Below are 16,562 nucleotides of genomic sequence, written 5' to 3' on the forward strand. Positions count from 1 at the left end.
GCGCGCGGCGGGATCTCGCCACTCATGGTTCAACTCCTGAAGCGGACGTCATCACGGTGGCGGCGGAGGCGCAAGCCGGCCTTCTTCTTGCTGGCCTCGGCATCCTTGCGCTGGACGTCTTCGAGCTCGTGGCGGGCGCGGAACTTGGAGTACTTGTTGCGCAGCTCGTCTATGAGCGTCTCGGGCAGCGGGCAGGCTAGGAGCGAGGGGACAAAGGTCGGCTCCTCGACGGCGGCGAGCAGCGTGTCGGCGGGGTGGTCGACGCGCTCGACGCCCTCGCGCTCGGGCCAGGGCACGGCGACGTTGAGGCCGGTGATGTAGCGGGTCCAGGCCTTCCAGCCCGTGGCGCGGTGGCGCTTGACGGGGCCGGCGGTCAGGGAGCGGACGATGACATCGCGGGTGATGCCGGTGACGGGGTCTGTCAGGGGGTGGACGAGGCGGATGGCGGAGATGGGGAGGGTGCCCGTGGCGGTCGAGGTGGGAGGCTGGGAGGGGTCGACTTTTCGGTGGACGTCGGGCACGACGGTGAGAAACTTGTCCGTGTTAGCGGGCCTTTGTTTCTGATTGGGAACATGTGCCATGGCAGATGGGAGGAGTGCATGCGTACCTTGCCCAAAGTCTTCAGCTCGACGACACCATTGTTGAGGTCGATGTGGTTGATCAGGTCAATCTTGCCCTTGTCAGGGCCCTCCATGACAACGACGCGATCGTTCTTGACAATATTCAGAAGCTTGCTGCCGCCAGCCCAGGCGCACCTCTGCTCAATCTCCCACGCCTTGAAGGATGTCTGTGGCCTGTTCCTCGACAACAGGGTGGCGCCGTGGGTGAAGTTGCCGTCGACATCGCGACGGGGCGTCAGGGGGCCGAGGTCCCAGGCCTCCGCACGAGCAACACGGGCGGCACGCAAGTCACCGGCGATCTCCTCGACATTTTGGGATTGCTCGGAACGGCGCTCAAGCTTGCTCCTGCGATAGACGTTCAGGGTCTTCTTGGCGGTGCGGCGGGCGACGGCCCGCTGCGCTTCCGCAGTGCGCTTGACGAGCTTCTGCATGATGTAGGAAAGGATTCGAAGGTTTCAGAGGCGTTCGTTCATCGGGCACGCCGCATTGAAGGGCTGGGGTCGGTGGGAAGGGCGTCGGCTCACTGTTGCGTCGTTCTCGTTCGAGCCTGAAGCTTTCACGACAAAATTCCCCTGCGCATGGGATTGGCCACTACATGTGGGTCCAAGAATGGACAACTGAGTTGTAGGTCCGACCCATAGTGATCGGAGAATCGCCGGGCCGCTGTCTCTTATCTGGTGGGGCAAGTCTTCCAGCCGGAGCTGGTTCACTAGACCAGCTGGTGCCACTCTGCACCTGCGGACGGCGGTACCTACCTGCGGACGGCGGTACCTACCTGCGGACGGCGGTACCTACCTGGGTACGTGGGCACGTACCTCACTTGAAGTTTGACCGCTCGTCATATTGCACTATCCCCCTGACTGGGCGCTGTCCGTTGGCAACCGTGACTCCGTTCCATCCTCTCTGTCTCACACCGAGCTGCTTGAGGTGCCTAGGCCATAATCTGCCGTTGTATCGCCCCTCTCTAACACTCCGCCTTCATGCTCTGTGCTTGGACTCCAGAGTCCGCTGTCCCGGTCAGCCTCGCCGACGGACCCAGATTGGACGACCACGACTCAGGCTGTGACATGTCAGGTGCCTGCCAGGAGAGCCGGAGGGAGTCCTAGAATCTGCAGGACTTTCTGTTCCCCCGGTCTTCAGGGAGGCATGCTCCAAACAGCTTGACCGCACCTCACTGCCAGGTCACCAACTGCAGCGTCACGACAGCCACGAGTCTTGGATCTGCAGTGTGACTAATGTCGGCATGGGAGGGACTGGCAGCCTTGTTATGATGAACCGACGCGGCGTTCCGTGTCAGGCAGGGTCCTGGTAGGCTGCCTACCTTAGGTGTCCTCGTGATTCGGTTCACGGGCGGACATCGGACGTGGATGTCCCATGTTCGCTGATGGAGGAACTGGCCACGGAGGTTCACCCTTTTGAACCTATGCCAAACCACAATGGAGAGCGAGGAATGAAAATGATGGACATAGAGGCTGATGGAGTCCTCCAATGGTTTTACGCCTTTCTGAGGATGGTGGGGAGGGGGAGCTACCCGCTCACTCAGCAAACATCTGAAACCCGAAGCCAGAGAGGCAATCTGCGTGCTGCTGATCTATCTACGGTAGCGCCAGGGGTGCGTAGTGTTCGACCTTGCCTCAGAACACGGAATGGCCAGAAGCCTGGTGAGTTGAAATGGCTGCCAGGGTGCCTACTTGCTTCGTGAGTACCTGCATTACCACCTCACGGGGGAGGAAATGTGTAGAGGTTCAGTGTGTCTTTAGTGGATATTGGGGGTTGTCAAGCACCCAAAGCCACCCAATGAGTGTCGCGTCCGACCCCCGGCCCCAGCCCTGGCCCCGAGCGACAGTAGGTACTTCGGCAGGCACAGGTACAGGCATGGGTAGGTGGTAGGTAGAAAGAGTGAATGAGTGGGTGCGAGTGGCACATCCTCAGGTTGATTGTATTTATCGGCTACCTCTGGGACGGTTGATGGATGTACCTTCTTGGTCGCCATCACGAGGAAAGGGTACTTCGGACGAGCTAGGCGTGGCAGCACAATCCAAGCCACACCTGGTGCATAGCCCGACAATGATGCCGAGCACCTCACCTCACGACTGTGAGCACGTGTTGCTGGTCGGGGGTTTGTGCAGGCTAGGCAAGGGGAAGGGCGGGGAGGGCGGGCGAAAGAAAGAGAGAAAGAAACAAAGCGAGCGAGCGACCAAGTTTACCTGCCAGTCGGATAGGACATTGATTCCATCATCATCATCATCACCACCACCATGACCGTGATCATTGGTAGCCAGGACATTGGTGTGACGAGCCAAAAAGGCGTAGGACATGCAGCAGACGAGTGGCATCTCGGCATCTAGGTACCTGATCATAATAAAGCTGTCACCATCCTGCCTGTTCCTAAGATCGAAGATTCGTCTGCCACTGGCCGTGACAACATCGCTGTTACCCACCCACCCCGGCTGCCATCCCAGACGCACGTACCACCGGAGGCCCTGAAGCATCGACCGACCTGCACATGTACGCGCGCCCACTTCCAGGTCTCACGTCCACACACGCCGACCCAGGCTCCGAGCCCAGACCAAGCCAAAAACCGAGCCTCTACAGTGACCTGAGTAGGTACCGTCAGCCAGAAAGGAACGTCCAAGCCGCTGCCAGCTGCCCTGTGAGGGCGCCCACCCACCCCGTCGTCAAGTCAACCCCACTGCCAGTGTCTGTCTGCCTGCACACCTCACCTTGCCTGACCTTACCTCACCCACCCACCCGCCTACTGCTCTCCACTAAGGTGCTGCTGCTGCTGCTCTGCTGCTAGGCACTGCTACCGCTGCTACCACTGCCACCACTGCCACCACTGCCCATCACTCCCTCATCAAACCCCCTTCTCGGCCGCAGCAGAACTCAACTTCTCCATCTCTCCACGACACCCCCGACCGCGCCTTGCCATCCCCCTTTCTACCATAACAACAAAAGCACAACACTCATCGTCACCGACCGCCTCTCCATCCAAAACCACCCTCACATCATACACCATGGCCGAAATCCGGCGAAAGCTCGTCATCGTCGGCGACGGTGCCTGTGGTAAAACCTGCTTGTTGATGTGAGTTAGCATCCACCCAAACAAGAAGGCCTCGCGAACCTCCATTCGTCCTCCCATTCCTCCAGACCCTCGATGACGACGGGGAGCTGGTGCCCTTCTCCGCCGCCCGACGACGACGATCGCAGTCAATCTCTCTGGCGTCGTCACCTCCATCGCCATCCAAATCTCCATTGCCATTTCCATCTGTCGATCAGAGCTGACCCTCCTACGTAGCGTCTTCTCCAAGGGCACTTTCCCCGAGGTAAGACTCCTGCCTATCGGCCGCATCATGCCTCTCCTCCCGCTCCGATGATGCTCATCTCAGCATCTTCGACCGCCCTCAATACCTGCGCCACATTGATGACTGACCCATCTTCCAGGTTTACGTCCCCACCGTCTTCGAGAACTATGTCGCCGATGTCGAGGTCGATGGCAAGCACGTCGAGCTAGCTCTTTGGGATACCGCTGGCCAGGAGGATTACGACCGTCTTCGCCCTCTGTCCTACCCCGACTCCCACGTCATCCTCATTTGCTTCTCCATCGACTCTCCCGACTCGCTCGACAACGTCCAGGAGAAGGTACGAAATACTCCCCGTCCTTCAAATCGGCCAACATCTTTGATAAGACGCGGAAGATTCATCTCGTCTCTTCAACGCCATTGCAACACCATGCTGACACGTTCTCTCTTCTCTCCCCATAGTGGATCTCCGAGGTTCTGCACTTCTGCCAGGGCCTGCCCATCATCCTTGTCGGCTGCAAGAAGGATCTCCGCTACGACAACAAGACGATTGAGGAGCTCCGCAAGACGAGCCAGAAGCCCGTGTCGCCTGAGGAGGTCGGTTTACCTGATATCTTTGCCTCGTGAGCATCGTCAAAACATCGCTAACGCCAGCGTATAGGGTGAGGAGGTTCGCAAGAAGATCGGCGCCTACAAGTACCTCGAGTGCTCTGCCAAGACGAACGAGGGAGTCCGTGAGGTCTTTGAGCACGCCACTCGTGCCGCCCTTCTGTCGCGCAGCCGAGGCGGCAGCAAGAAGCACAAGTGCAACCTGCTCTAAATACATACCCGCACTTCGACTCGTCTGCACACACGCCCACCCGCCAACGTCTCCCTCCCTGTATCCTCCTTCCCGCTTTGGGACCCTCAAACACTTTTGTGTCCCATTTTCACCCCCAATTGTAATCTCCATACCGATCAATCGTCCTCATTCATTTGCCCGCCGTCGAATTTATCCTCCCCCGGCTTTTTCGGATGAGCAAGGGTCGTCGCGGCGGTTTTGGAGGGCGAGGACTATATCCGCCTGCATAGGTTCCTGGAATTTGGAAGTTTTGATCAATATCGTCTCGTTCTCACCAAGAGCTTTGCGCGCAAAGCACACGCATGCACATCCTCAAGTTTGGCCGGAAGTCCTATGTGTTGTGAATTTGTTTGAGGGCCTGCCGGTTCTTCAGGCTTTGCCAGCCGGGAGAAGAGGCAGGCGTGCTCGTCTGTCCGTTCGGATGGACTTGCAGGACTTGCGTGAGGGTGCTTCGTATCTTGACTGGGACGTGATACACGGGCCTCACCGACGGTTGCACGTCTGAGGCCGATTGGGGCGGTAGGGCTCACAGGGTAGCAAGGGAGAGATACACGGACGGCACTGGCACTGGGTTGTGTGGGTGGTAGTTTTGGTCTTGTAGTTTTGTTGGACCCTCGGCCGACTATGCGGCCGTCTGTTCCTGGAGGGGCTGGCTATATCATACCTGCGGTTTGCTTTGCGTCATTTGGCTCTCGTCTTGCCTTTTTTCTTTTCTTTTAAACACTTTTTCTTTCCTCTATTCTACCGTTTCTCATTGTGTTCTCGTTGGGCTCGCGACCTAGACCAGGCAGGAGGAGATGGGTGCGCTTTAGGGGCTGTGATATTTGGTGTGCTCGAATTACATGTCTGATGTTGCTGCCCTTCATGACGCGCGTAGTCCACATCTGCCATCGTGTGGCTTGGATGGCGATGACCGTTGCCATTACATGAACGATGACTGGGAGAGTCGAGCGAGGCATGCAAATCACGAACGCGCTTCGCCTTGGTCGACTGTGAGCTTTCCCCGGGGGCTTCAGTACCGGGCTCTGCCACATAAGCGACAGCCTTCTCACGTTCCTGGCCCCAGGCAACGACACGTAGGAAGCAGTGGCAGGCAGAACTAACGGGTGGTCCAATTTGGGTCTCGTCAAGTATTCGTCCCCAGCCGCCGGCCTTTCATAGCATCATCGCCACTCTCAAGAGCACCGTGTCATCGTCGTCATCATCATCACCATCGTCGTCGTCGTCAACACCACCGCCTCAACGCCAAACCTGCACACCTCGCCTCACTGGTACATGGTACTCCTGACATCCTCTGGATCCAAAAGCTCAAGCTGTCCCCAAAGTCTCTTAGACAGGGCAAGACTAGATTCAACCATCAGAACGATTCCTGTCGTGCAGCGTTCGAAATGAAGGGAAGGGGTTCACTCACGGCTCCGCAGGAAGAGCAGGTCTTGCTGTCGCTCGACATGGCGGCGCTGCACTTGGGGCAGGAGCTGTGGGAAGCGTTGACGGGGTACATTGTGCACGCGTGTTTTCTTGTCTTGTTTTCAAACGGGCTTGGAAGGCTTGGTGTAGATGTCAGCTTTTTGGAACACGGCAGCAGGAGGAGATTAAAAGCAGGGAGAGAGGCGTACTCGTATGGTATGAGGTTGAAAGAATACAGGAGAGAAGGCTTTACCCCGCGTGAGGAAGGTTTGATGCGCTTCTCGCGAGGAGTAGATAAAGGGTCGCGCGGAGGTAGGCGGTGTCACGTGATTGATATGCGCTGGTCCAATAGCGTCGGTTGCGAAGGTTAGGAGGACAAGTTTTTGTTCCTACTCTGCCGGGACCCAGAGTCTGGATCCCACTTCGCGAGGGGATGCTGGGTTTCGTCTGGGAAGAAGGGGGGGGGGTTGGCGGTGGTCATGGATCTCGTCGGAACGCTTTTTCGGGTAGTACGTTGCTTAGCTTGGTGTTGACCGCCTTGGTGGCATGAGCAAGTCATTTGGACTGATCTCTCTTGGCTAAGGCGACGCGCGGAAACCTAGCAAATATAATCTACAGGCACACACAGATATGCTACATGAGTAAGGGCATGTTATGAAGGCCGCTCTTTACGGGCATCTCCCTCCTGTCGCAAGAAACTCAGGTAGGAGCCCCCTTGGCTGCAGAGGGACAGTAAGTGACAGCTCCCAGACACTTTGGCCAGCCGATGTCCGAGCAAGGACAAATAAGCCTCTTCTTTTTCAGTGTCATTCAGCTTACTTCTGGGTCAGCACACCACTATTTTGACGGCCATCTTTGAATCGAAAGTGCATCTCAGACGTGGCCCAGATGTCATACACACACTTTCCGTGTCACCAAAAACAAGCATGAGACACGGCCCATCTCTGCACTCGCCGCCAAGCCACAACGTGGTCGAGATGCACAAGGGCGAGCAAACCAAAACACGTTGTCTCGTGCTTTTGCCCCGTCATATGTCAGCAGTTGTATTGACCTCTACCGACTAACTATAGAATAAAATCCTCTCCCCATGTCCCCTCCCCCCACTGAGCCTACGAAACATCACCGAGCCAGCCCCGCTTGCCGCAGCGTACCTTAAGGTACCTAGGTAGATACGAAGGGCACATGCCGTACCTCGCCTCGTCAAGCCCCCTACCTATTCCCACCAAGGCATGCTGGCGTCACGCCACACGTTGGAGGCGCAGTGTACCTCCCCCGAGTGCACATGGTGAGAGAACCAGTTGTCCACGTATGCCACCTTGAAGTTGACCTTTGCGTACGCCGCCGTGACAGCCTCGGCGACGATGTCCACGCCATCAATGACAGGTCCCCACGGGTTAGGCGCCAGGACCGAGCGGTCCGTCAGCACGACGCTGTTGATGGCGTTCGGGAACAGAGCCGTGACCGGCCTATCGAAGCTGGTCTGTCTGCGCACGAGGCCCTTTGCCGATGGCGGCTGGGCCGCCTCGAGGATGGACTGGACGCGCGCTGCTGGGCCTGCCTTGGGCAGCTTGTTCTCGCGCGCGGCGAGCGTGGCGTTGCGTGTCGAGTTGCCGCAGGCGAAGACGTCCTGATCGAGCGGGTAGAATGTGGCCGGCACGCGGAAGATTTCGGCGTCCGTGAGGCCTGTCTCGCGCTTGAGGATCGCGATATTACCCTCGATACGGGCCGCCACGTCGTCCGTGATGGTCGCTAGGTCAGCAAAGGCCAGAATCTCGTCGACCGTCTGAGTGGGCAGGCAGCTGTCGTCGCCGGGCATAGGTGATCGGGACACGGCGCGCACCCGGCCGTGACCGTTACGCGAGGCGCGTTTGAAGAGCTCGAGGCCGCCGTGGGGATCGTTGACCATCAGAATCCAGCCACGCTCGTTGTCTGCCGGCAGGAATTGGAGGAACTCGTCGACGTGGCCGACAGCCAGCCAAGAAGTGTCGAGCGCGAGGGGCTCCTGGATCTCCTGCGCCTCGAGGAAGCCGAATATCAGGGGCTTTTCGCTGTCCCAGGTGCCCATGATGATGCGGCCGGCGGGGTACGACTTGCCGTTGTGCGTGTAGGGAGGGATTGTCTCAAGGTTCCCCATCGAGTCAAGTGTGTAGCCTTCGAGGAGCTCCTGCACGGCGCCCACGGTGTCTGATCGCATGAGCTCGAACAACTCGATGCCACCTGGGCGGTACCACTGGGCGGACCGGATGAGGATGCGGATGACGATGGTGCCGTTAAGGCCAGGGATGCTGGCGTACCCTGCCTCAAAGTAGTCCTGCGTCCAGATGTCTTGGCCCACCATGCGATAGACAGGGTCCTTGAATCCTGCTGCGGCAACGCCCTTCTCAAAATTCTCCACGAAGTAGGATTGTGAATCGTTGTCTTGCCAAGAGGCTGTAGTAAAGACCGCCTCCAAGCCTTGAGCGTGGTGATGCGTCAGAACTGGGGCCACGCGGAAAGCGACAGCATCCGTGGCCTTCTCGGCCCCGTCGGTCACGGTCATGTGGACGATGGCAGTGCCATTCCAGCCGTCAGCACGTCGGACATCTCGCGCGTCAATACCAAGGGACATGCCTCTCTTGAGCTCCTGTGCCGTGAAGACGTGGTCTGCTGCAATGTACTTCCAGGCGTCGCCGTCTTTCTGGAAGATGCGTACGCTCTTGGCGGCCAGGTCGTCCGTAACGTAGACAGAGCCTGTGGCAGAGGCACTAACCTTGCAGTTCGCGAGGACGAGGATGGGAGCCAGGTATTTTGGGTTGCGTTGAACATTGTCCGAAGAGTCGTTGCAAGAGTTGCTAACGTCGTTCAGGATTTTGATCTTGTCATCCACGTCAATTGTCTGATTCATGATGTTGGCCCATGTGTCGTCTATTTCAGTGGCGCACCGGCCGTCGGAGTCTCCAATGTTGGGTAGGAAGAGGGCACCTCTGGTCTCGGTCCACTGGTCTTTCTTTTCGGCATCCGTCTTGGCATCGATGATTCCATCCCGGTTGGTATCCGCCAGGATCGTGACTTTCAGGGCACACGCGAGAGGAGCGCACGCTATGACGGTTACTAACGTACGCACCAGAGCGACAGAGGTGTGGCGTGTTCACTTACCGAGGGCGAGTGCCGCCGTTTGGAAGTTGATTCTCATTATCAGGTTTTGGAAGGTAATGACTGGGGTACTTTAGGCAAAGTAGATGGACGTCTTGCACCGAAGAAGAGAAGACCTTGGCCATTCCAGTCCGATCCTCAATGGAGGGTTCCCGAGAATATATCATAACATCATAGGCTTCAGAAATGTCCAGAGTCCCGTTTGCTAGGTTTGGGTCTTCTGGATCAAAGTTATGTTCCTTAGCTCAGGAGGCCTGCCCAGGAGGCCTACCTAGGAGGCCTGGTCACCCAAGAGGAAAGCGAGAACTGAGTCTTTGTTGACCTTGTGCAACCGTTTCGATCCTAAAAGGCTGTTCATAGCGTCTGGCGGGCACTCACGCTGTGTCGTAAACCTAGAGTACTCAAATTGGCCTTCAATTCAAGGTTGTCTCCCCTTGTGCGTGCCTCTGGATGCTAGCTACCCGGAGCATGAGATCCACAGACCACAGTCAGGGGCACATCTTGGCGGAGCCGACTGTTACTCTCATTAAAAGCTGCAGAATAGTCCTCTTTGTCAGGGCGCTTACTTTTTTATGCAGTAGAGGAAATGAGAACACCACAAACCGACAGCCTTAGGGGTAAACAAAGGGGAAGAGGGCGGAGGGAGATGCAAGCTTCCGGCTGGATGCTGTTGTAACTATATGTTACTTTTCCAGGATGATGTTCACCAACGGCAAGCTGTACTGCCCAGCAACACGCAGGTTCTGTGTTCTTTTAGGTTACTGCCGTAGTTTGAAACGGGACACCAGTCATGTCTGTACCGCGCCCTGAAGGTTACATGTTCAACAATACGGACGACTAGCGTGAACCCCCTGCCCCCCCCCCCCCCCAAGGATGATGACTTTTAGTCAAAAAGGGACCTTCGTCAAATTGGCGGCAACTCTCGAGGTAGTGCCAGCATACATGGTAGCAACTGTGTGGTGGTGAAACAGGCCAGGTGGGAGGGGAAAAGGATAATGGATGTTGCACTGCTCCCTTGCGCAGTGCATTGGATGCGACTTACAAGTTATTTACGTCTAGTTAAAATGGGTCCCCGACCTTTGACTTCATTGGTACAGCCCGCCCTAGTCCCAACTAAGGTTTCCATCTCTTTTCAGTTCGTTTAATCGTACACTTGACATCTCACATGCATTGCGCCGCGCCGCTCTCGTCTTTAGATGAAGGGTTAGCAATCTCAAACAGACACAGCCAAGGCAAACGTGCTACTCACTGCTAATCATCTTGCCGACAGCCTGTACCAGACTAATACACATGACAATGGTGCCAAAAACAACAATAGCCATGGCCAGGTAAGTGCGCCAGGATCGCGTCGTCAGCTTAATGTAGCACAACGGCGGCAGGATATATGCCATGGCGCACGCGCTGGTGGCGCCGACGAGCTCGAAGACAACGCCAACATCGCAGGTCGTGAGGCTGATGACGGTAGCCGAACCCACGAGCGCCGTGCTGAAGATGAGGTGCAGCTTCAGGTTGAAGGGCTCACCGGGATAAAAGTAGTTGAACATGACCTCGCGGCAGACAAACGCCTCGAGGGGCAGCGTCGTGAGCATGTTGAGGCCGAAACAGAGGCGAGCAATCGTCACCATGACATTGTCGGCGGGGAAATTGTTGAGAACGTTACCCAGCGTCTTGTCGCCAAATGTCAGGAAGCCGGCCAGCGCCATGAGGAGACAGAAGACCATGGAGATGCCGGTCGAGTAGTGGGTGACGCGGGAGAAGCGGTCAATCGTGGGCGTCTTGAGGGAGCCGTAGATGAGGAGCGAGTTGTGGTGGCACACAAAGGCTGTTGTTTCTCGTTAGCTGTGCTCTGCGGACGATCATCGGCGGCGGACGGTGTCTACCAAAAGAGATGACGCCAATGGCCTCGAAAATGCCGCCGTTGATGGTCAGGAGTGCTGGCGTGAAGGAGCCCCGCTCAGATCTGGGGGTCAGCAGGCCCTGGACGACGACCGTCACCACAATGACACCCATACTGACGAGGGCCAACGTGCTCGCCTTGGCCAGCTGCTCATGGTTAGCGACACGCGCCCTGCTGGTGATGGAGGAGGGCAAAAGGGACATGGGTACCTTGGAGATGTCTCGGTACAACGTCAGTGGAAAACTGACGCCCATGATGAAGACGGCAATGACAAATTGACGGTTCGCCAAAAGCCACAGGACTGGCGTCTCCCGCAGATCGGGCCAGATGGCCAAGAAGACATGAGGTATAGAGTCGCCGACAATGACACCAAAAGCCACCATGCCGCCAAAGGCAAAAGCCCATTGCGCCACGGAGATGGCGATGAGGCCCGGCCTGCCAAAGCAGTGCTGAACCGTGCCCTGAAAGCTGTCGCTGCCACTGAGCTTGCTGTTGATGACGATGAGGCAGATGGTCCAGTCGACGACAAAGGTCAGGCCGACGAGCAGCACGACGCCCGCCAGCAGGCCGGCCTGTTTGAAGGCGTAGGGCTGACCGATGATGCCGGCGCCAATGATGGAGTTTGCCATGTTCATAAAGGCCATGCGCAGCCCGGATTTGGGCCGCTGGCGCTGCTGCTCGGCCCAGTCGTGGACATCTTCGTCTTCGGCCCAGGGACTGTTGGCGAGGGCGACAGAGGGCGCCTCGATGTCGGTCAGAAGGGGGTGGTGCTGGTCGTCGCCGTGGCCGTGTTGTTCGAAGTAGCCAGGGGGTTCCTCCATGTCGAAACTGCTTGCGCCATGGCTCGAGCTCGGGGCGGGTGCTTCGCGTATGGAGGGTGTCAGGTCGAAGCGGACGCGGTTTGACGTGCGCGGAGACTTGGCGTTGGTGTCGGCAAGGGGATCGTCGGCGAGGAGGCCGAGATCTTCTTCGGAAGAGGCATGGTCCTCGCCAGTGGAAGCTCCATGAGTCCGAGCCTGAGGCATTGTACCAGGCAGGCTGTATTATGGCCGTGGCATCGTCGGTAAGTCGCGGCGGCTGCGTGGCGCGTTACTGGAGCAAGAGCTGCAGTGGTGAGGCCAATGTGGTGCAATGCAGTGAACGGAACGGGAGGAAAGTCGACAGTGGACGTGGTTCGTGCGGTTGTGGCCGGAATGCTTGATGTGAGCCTTGTCGCGGTATAGGGAGGTTGAGTGGCAGAGAGCTAGGTAGCTACCTTAGGTATCTGCAAGTTGAGGCCAGCGAGCCAGGGGGAGGTTCCACGAGCCAAATTATCAGATGTCGTGGGTACCTACCATGTACCTACCATGTAAGCACTTGCTGAGTAGGTAGGTGCTACCAAGGAAAACCCTTCTTAGGGAGGGAATAGCCACCTGCCCGCTATTGTGCACCTAAAACAGGAGACAGGAGCATCCCGCGTCCACTGGGGCGCGCCTTCCCCCAACGCCCAACGCCGGGGGGCTCCCGCCTATTTGGGTCGTCAGATGAGAATGTCGCTTCACGTATCGATGCTCTGCAGCATGGTGCAGGAGACTTGGATGTACATGTCTGACAACGTCCGCTAGTCCGTTCTGAGACGGGTCTCCTCCATCTTCCCCCCACCAAAAGCACTTTCGTCTCTTCCATGAGACCTCTCGAGCCAAGGCCCTTGGTCCTCCTCCACCTTGCCTATGCCTACCTGGGCGGCACCACGACACCCACTGCACCACTACCTCGACCATCCATTTACATGGCATTCCCTTTAGACCCTCGGGTCTCACAGCACCCTCAATACCGAGACGGGCAGTAAAAACACGGTCTGCTTTGCGCGTTATCGGCCAGATGAGCGACTTTATCGCTCGGAGCCACCACGCGATAACCCTTGACCGGCCACCCCTCTGCACACTACACCCACCAACACACGACGACGACCGAAAAGAGAAAGAGGAAGAAGCTTTTCAGCCTCTCTGCCTTTTGCCCTGTCTCTCTGGCTTATCTCGCAAGACTCGACCCAGGTTGCTTGACAGCCGCCTCGCCCGCCCGCTCGCCCGCTCGCCCGCCCCCCTAAGCCTGCTACGAGGCCTGCCCGGCATGCACTGACTGGCTGGCAACCCTCCTCTATCGGACCCCCCCTCCAGCACTGGACACCCAGCACCTCCTCTTGTTATCGAGACCACACTGACGTGACGAGTCCTGAGCTCTTCTCGGGCAGTCCTGAAGGCGAAGGCTTGCGGTCGCATCTTCTTTCATCATACCATTCATTCCAAGTCTCATGCTCGTCCTGGCAACCCTCCATCGACCATAATCTATCGTCGAATTCTGAAAGATCGCCATGACAATTTTCTCCACCTCTCGATCCCTTGGTCCTGCAGCCAATGACACATACACCTGATCAACATCATCGCATCTTCTGTGCTATCTCTCACACCTCTTAATCTATCTCGCCACGATGGATCCGGCTGTCGCCTTCGGGTCCATGGATTTGCCAACCCCTACGCCAGCGGCCGCCGCCGCGCCTGCGCCCGTGCCCACACCGGCACATGCCGCAACGCCTGCCCCGATGCCACCACCTGCTGGTTCGGGCTCACTGCCATTCCCCTCGGCTTCAGCCCCTGGATCCGGCTCGACTGCCGCTCCCATCTCCAGCCACGGCCCCAGTCCCGGTCCTGGCGGCCACCTTGCTCACGGCCATGGGTACGCCCACGGTCACAGTAACCCGTCCGGCCTCGGCCACGGCCTCGGCCCCGACTCTCACAATGCCATGTCTTCTCAGAGCCGCCCGTGCGACATTTGCCGCCAGCGCAAGACCCGATGCGTTCGTGAGGAGGGTCGCGACAAGTGTGTCATGTGCACCTTTCACGGCCAGCCTTGCACCTACCTCCGCGGGCCCTTGCCTCGCAAGCGCCGCAAGGCTACCGACCCCGCCGAACACCGTTCTCAGCCCAACGGCTCCGCTGGCGCTTCTTCATCGGCAGCTTCCACTTCAGGCCCAACCTCGGCACCGGGCGCAGCCTCGACATCTGTGCCCTTGCCCCTGGACCATTACGAAGACCTCGAGTAGGTACAGGCCAACTGCTCTCCCCTCCATTCACTAACATGCGTCAGGCAAACGTCACCAGAACATCTCGAGGCTCTTTCTCCCTCACTCGCCGGTTCAGACCAAGTCGGCTACTCCTACATTCACCATCAGCCCTCCCTACTCGATGGCACTCTCGGCCTGCATCTCAAGACGCACTCCGAGTATATCGGGCTGACCAACTACAGAGAGCCGTGCCTGCTCGACCTCCACCGCGCCGAGGACTCGACCGCCAGATCTGTCCGCCGTCTCGATGACCAGACCGTCTTTCTTATTCACAGAGACAAGGAAACGACATCGGAATCCCAGCGCATAGCTGACCTCGATGCCATCGAGAAAGTCGTTCATCCACTGGGCTCGTCCCTCGTCAACCTCTACTTCCGTATTGTGCATCCCAGCTTTCCAATCCTCCACAAGAAAGTGTTCCTCGAGAAGTATGCCCGGTCGTATCACGAGTTCTCCCCGCCGTTATTGGCTGCTGTCTATCTACTCGCTCTCGACTGGTCTCTGTACGATCGCACACTGGCGACATCCTCCTGGCAACCAGATCAGACGGCTCTCGAAGCTCTCGCTCTACGAACCATGAGTGATGACATGAAGCGGCCGAAAATTTCGACTCTTCAGGCTGGTCTTCTGATTCAACAACGTGCAAAGAACAATACCTGGAACGTCACTGCCCAACTCATCGCTTTGTCCCAGGGTCTTGGTCTTCACGTAGATTGTAGTGACTGGGCCATTCCGGAGTGGGAGAAGGGACTTCGTCGCCGTCTTGCCTGGGCCTTGTTCATGCAAGACAAATGGGGAGCTCTCGTTCACGGCAAGCCGTTTCTCATTCGTCCGAATGAGGACTGGGATGTCCAGCCATGTTGCATCGAAGACTTTCCCGAAAATGCCGCTGATGAGGAACACGACCCGGAGGGCAGTTCCGAAGTAGTCGTTGGTCGTGAGCTATTCCTGCGTCATATTGAGCTGTCACTCATCTTGAGCGATGTGCTACGGACGTTCTACACGGCCAAAGCCACTAGGAGAGGGGGTACGCTGGACCAGATCGGCACCATTGGCGTCGCCGAACTTGCTAAGCCTATTGTCATGATGCTGCGAGAATGGTACAACGGGTTGCCCGAGGCATTGCAGCTCCGGGACACCCGCCTCAAGAAGTTATGTGCGAACGGTAAGAGAAATGCCCGACGCTGCGTGAATGCCATGCAGTGAACCACAACTCACAGTCTCCAGGCTCTCTCCACCTGTCGTACACTGCCATCGACTTGGCCCTACATCGAGCCATGCTTCGCAACATCAGCTCATCAGCTCCTAGAGAGCTGCGCAACGCTATTCGAACAGGGGCCCGTTCTCGTCTTCTTGCCGCTGCAACCATCATTTCGAATCTGCAGCCGGAGCATACGCAGTCTTTCTGGGGTTTCATGGCCTCTGCTCAGCTAGCAAGCATTGGCACCTTTGCCGGACTCCTTTGGGCCACCAGTGATGACGACGCGGAGGCCTCGTTCTACGCAGAGCGCGTTGAGGAGTATCTTTGGAGCTTGCGCGTACGGAGCCAGGCTGTGCCCTTCGCACGAGAGGCCCTTCGACTCCTGGAAGCCGAGGTGGGCGGGCTTGGTCCGGTACGGGCAGCAGGTATGCCAGGAGAGGTCATGCGAGTATGACATGGCCCAGAATTGGTGAAGTGATCATTTGGATGACTATATGCTGTTTCTTGGGGATCAAGAGGCGCGTCCATATCTTCCGATCATATTTCGGGCCTCACTTGTCACCCTGTCAGGGACTTCGGTCGGCAAAACGCGCGACTCATCCACTCAAAAGTGTGTCTCTTCAAGGGCCCGCCGCCGCCCGATGACCCAACATGGGCTGCCTGCGGTTCTCCACGGGGTATTGAGCTTGCGTCAGTCATGTGCTGTTGGCGTGTTTTTGCGACACATGCGTGCAGCTCCCCTCTAAGCAGTGGCTGAGCATGTCTTTGGGTCGAAGATATCTACCACAGGGTTCCGAGGACAAAACCGTACATTTCAGAACCATTGACGGACGAGCGATTGCGAACAGTTGTTGGAGCAATCAACTTGACCCATTGACTTAACAGCAACTTGGAGAAGTCTAGCGCTAAAGAGCACTCTGAAGGCCGTCAGTCAACTAGGAATAGCAACTCTCGGCAAGGCGTCACGTTCTGCGACGTCCCATGTGCCTCATTCCGTTGAGGTCCAGGCCTGTTACCTCCTCCACCAGCCGCCCATAGAGGGCAGTTCTCCAGAAGAACAAG

General features: G+C 57.5%; 6 protein-coding genes across 6 annotated transcripts; 2 read left to right on the forward strand and 4 right to left on the reverse strand.

Annotated features, from left to right (window-relative positions):
- Positions 1 to 29: 29 nt before the first annotated feature.
- VDAG_06918 (KOW motif domain-containing protein) lies at positions 30 to 1,051 on the reverse strand (the record flags this gene model as incomplete). Its single annotated transcript, XM_009655823.1, has 2 exons — positions 30 to 560; positions 608 to 1,051. 2 exons carry the CDS (start codon positions 1,049 to 1,051, stop codon positions 30 to 32), a joined length of 975 nt encoding a protein of 324 aa, XP_009654118.1.
- Positions 1,052 to 3,565: 2,514 nt separating this feature from the next.
- VDAG_06919 (GTP-binding protein rho1) lies at positions 3,566 to 5,628 on the forward strand. Its single transcript, XM_009655824.1, has 5 exons — positions 3,566 to 3,705; positions 3,919 to 3,946; positions 4,065 to 4,262; positions 4,385 to 4,519; positions 4,584 to 5,628. Exons 1-5 carry the CDS (start codon positions 3,638 to 3,640, stop codon positions 4,740 to 4,742), a joined length of 588 nt encoding a protein of 195 aa, XP_009654119.1. The 5' UTR covers positions 3,566 to 3,637; the 3' UTR covers positions 4,743 to 5,628.
- Positions 5,505 to 6,264, reverse strand: VDAG_06920 (uncharacterized protein; the record flags this gene model as incomplete). The annotated part of the gene is made up of 2 exons (XM_009655825.1): positions 5,505 to 5,915; positions 6,175 to 6,264. The coding sequence occupies 2 exons, from the start codon at positions 6,262 to 6,264 to the stop codon at positions 5,505 to 5,507; spliced, it is 501 nt and encodes a 166-aa protein (XP_009654120.1).
- A 1,119-nt stretch (positions 6,265 to 7,383) lies between these two features.
- VDAG_06921 (protein-arginine deiminase type-4) lies at positions 7,384 to 9,342 on the reverse strand (the record flags this gene model as incomplete). Its single annotated transcript, XM_009655826.1, has 2 exons — positions 7,384 to 9,248; positions 9,306 to 9,342. The coding sequence occupies 2 exons, from the start codon at positions 9,340 to 9,342 to the stop codon at positions 7,384 to 7,386; spliced, it is 1,902 nt and encodes a 633-aa protein (XP_009654121.1).
- Positions 9,343 to 10,463: 1,121 nt separating this feature from the next.
- Positions 10,464 to 12,224, reverse strand: VDAG_06922 (vacuolar amino acid transporter 2; the record flags this gene model as incomplete). Its single annotated transcript, XM_009655827.1, has 3 exons — positions 10,464 to 10,492; positions 10,552 to 11,124; positions 11,183 to 12,224. 3 exons carry the CDS (start codon positions 12,222 to 12,224, stop codon positions 10,464 to 10,466), a joined length of 1,644 nt encoding a protein of 547 aa, XP_009654122.1.
- Positions 12,225 to 13,666: 1,442 nt separating this feature from the next.
- Positions 13,667 to 15,954, forward strand: VDAG_06923 (transcriptional activator protein DAL81; the record flags this gene model as incomplete). Its single annotated transcript, XM_009655828.1, has 3 exons — positions 13,667 to 14,274; positions 14,323 to 15,464; positions 15,527 to 15,954. The coding sequence occupies 3 exons, from the start codon at positions 13,667 to 13,669 to the stop codon at positions 15,952 to 15,954; spliced, it is 2,178 nt and encodes a 725-aa protein (XP_009654123.1).
- Positions 15,955 to 16,562: the final 608 nt, after the last annotated feature.

The sequence above is a fragment of the Verticillium dahliae genome, genomic scaffold (assembly GCF_000150675.1).
Source record: "Verticillium dahliae VdLs.17 supercont1.15 genomic scaffold, whole genome shotgun sequence".
NCBI lineage: Eukaryota > Fungi > Ascomycota > Sordariomycetes > Glomerellales > Plectosphaerellaceae > Verticillium > Verticillium dahliae.

Excerpts from the sequence above, each read along its gene's own strand:
- VDAG_06919 (XM_009655824.1), top strand. The coding sequence starts at position 3,638 with ATGGCCGAAATCCGGCGAAAGCTCGTCATCGTCGGCGACGGTGCCTGT. Across the intron at positions 4,263-4,384 it reads TCGACAACGTCCAGGAGAAG|TGGATCTCCGAGGTTCTGCA; the intron begins GTACGAAATACT and ends CTCTCCCCATAG. Across the intron at positions 4,520-4,583 it reads AGCCCGTGTCGCCTGAGGAG|GGTGAGGAGGTTCGCAAGAA; the intron begins GTCGGTTTACCT and ends GCCAGCGTATAG.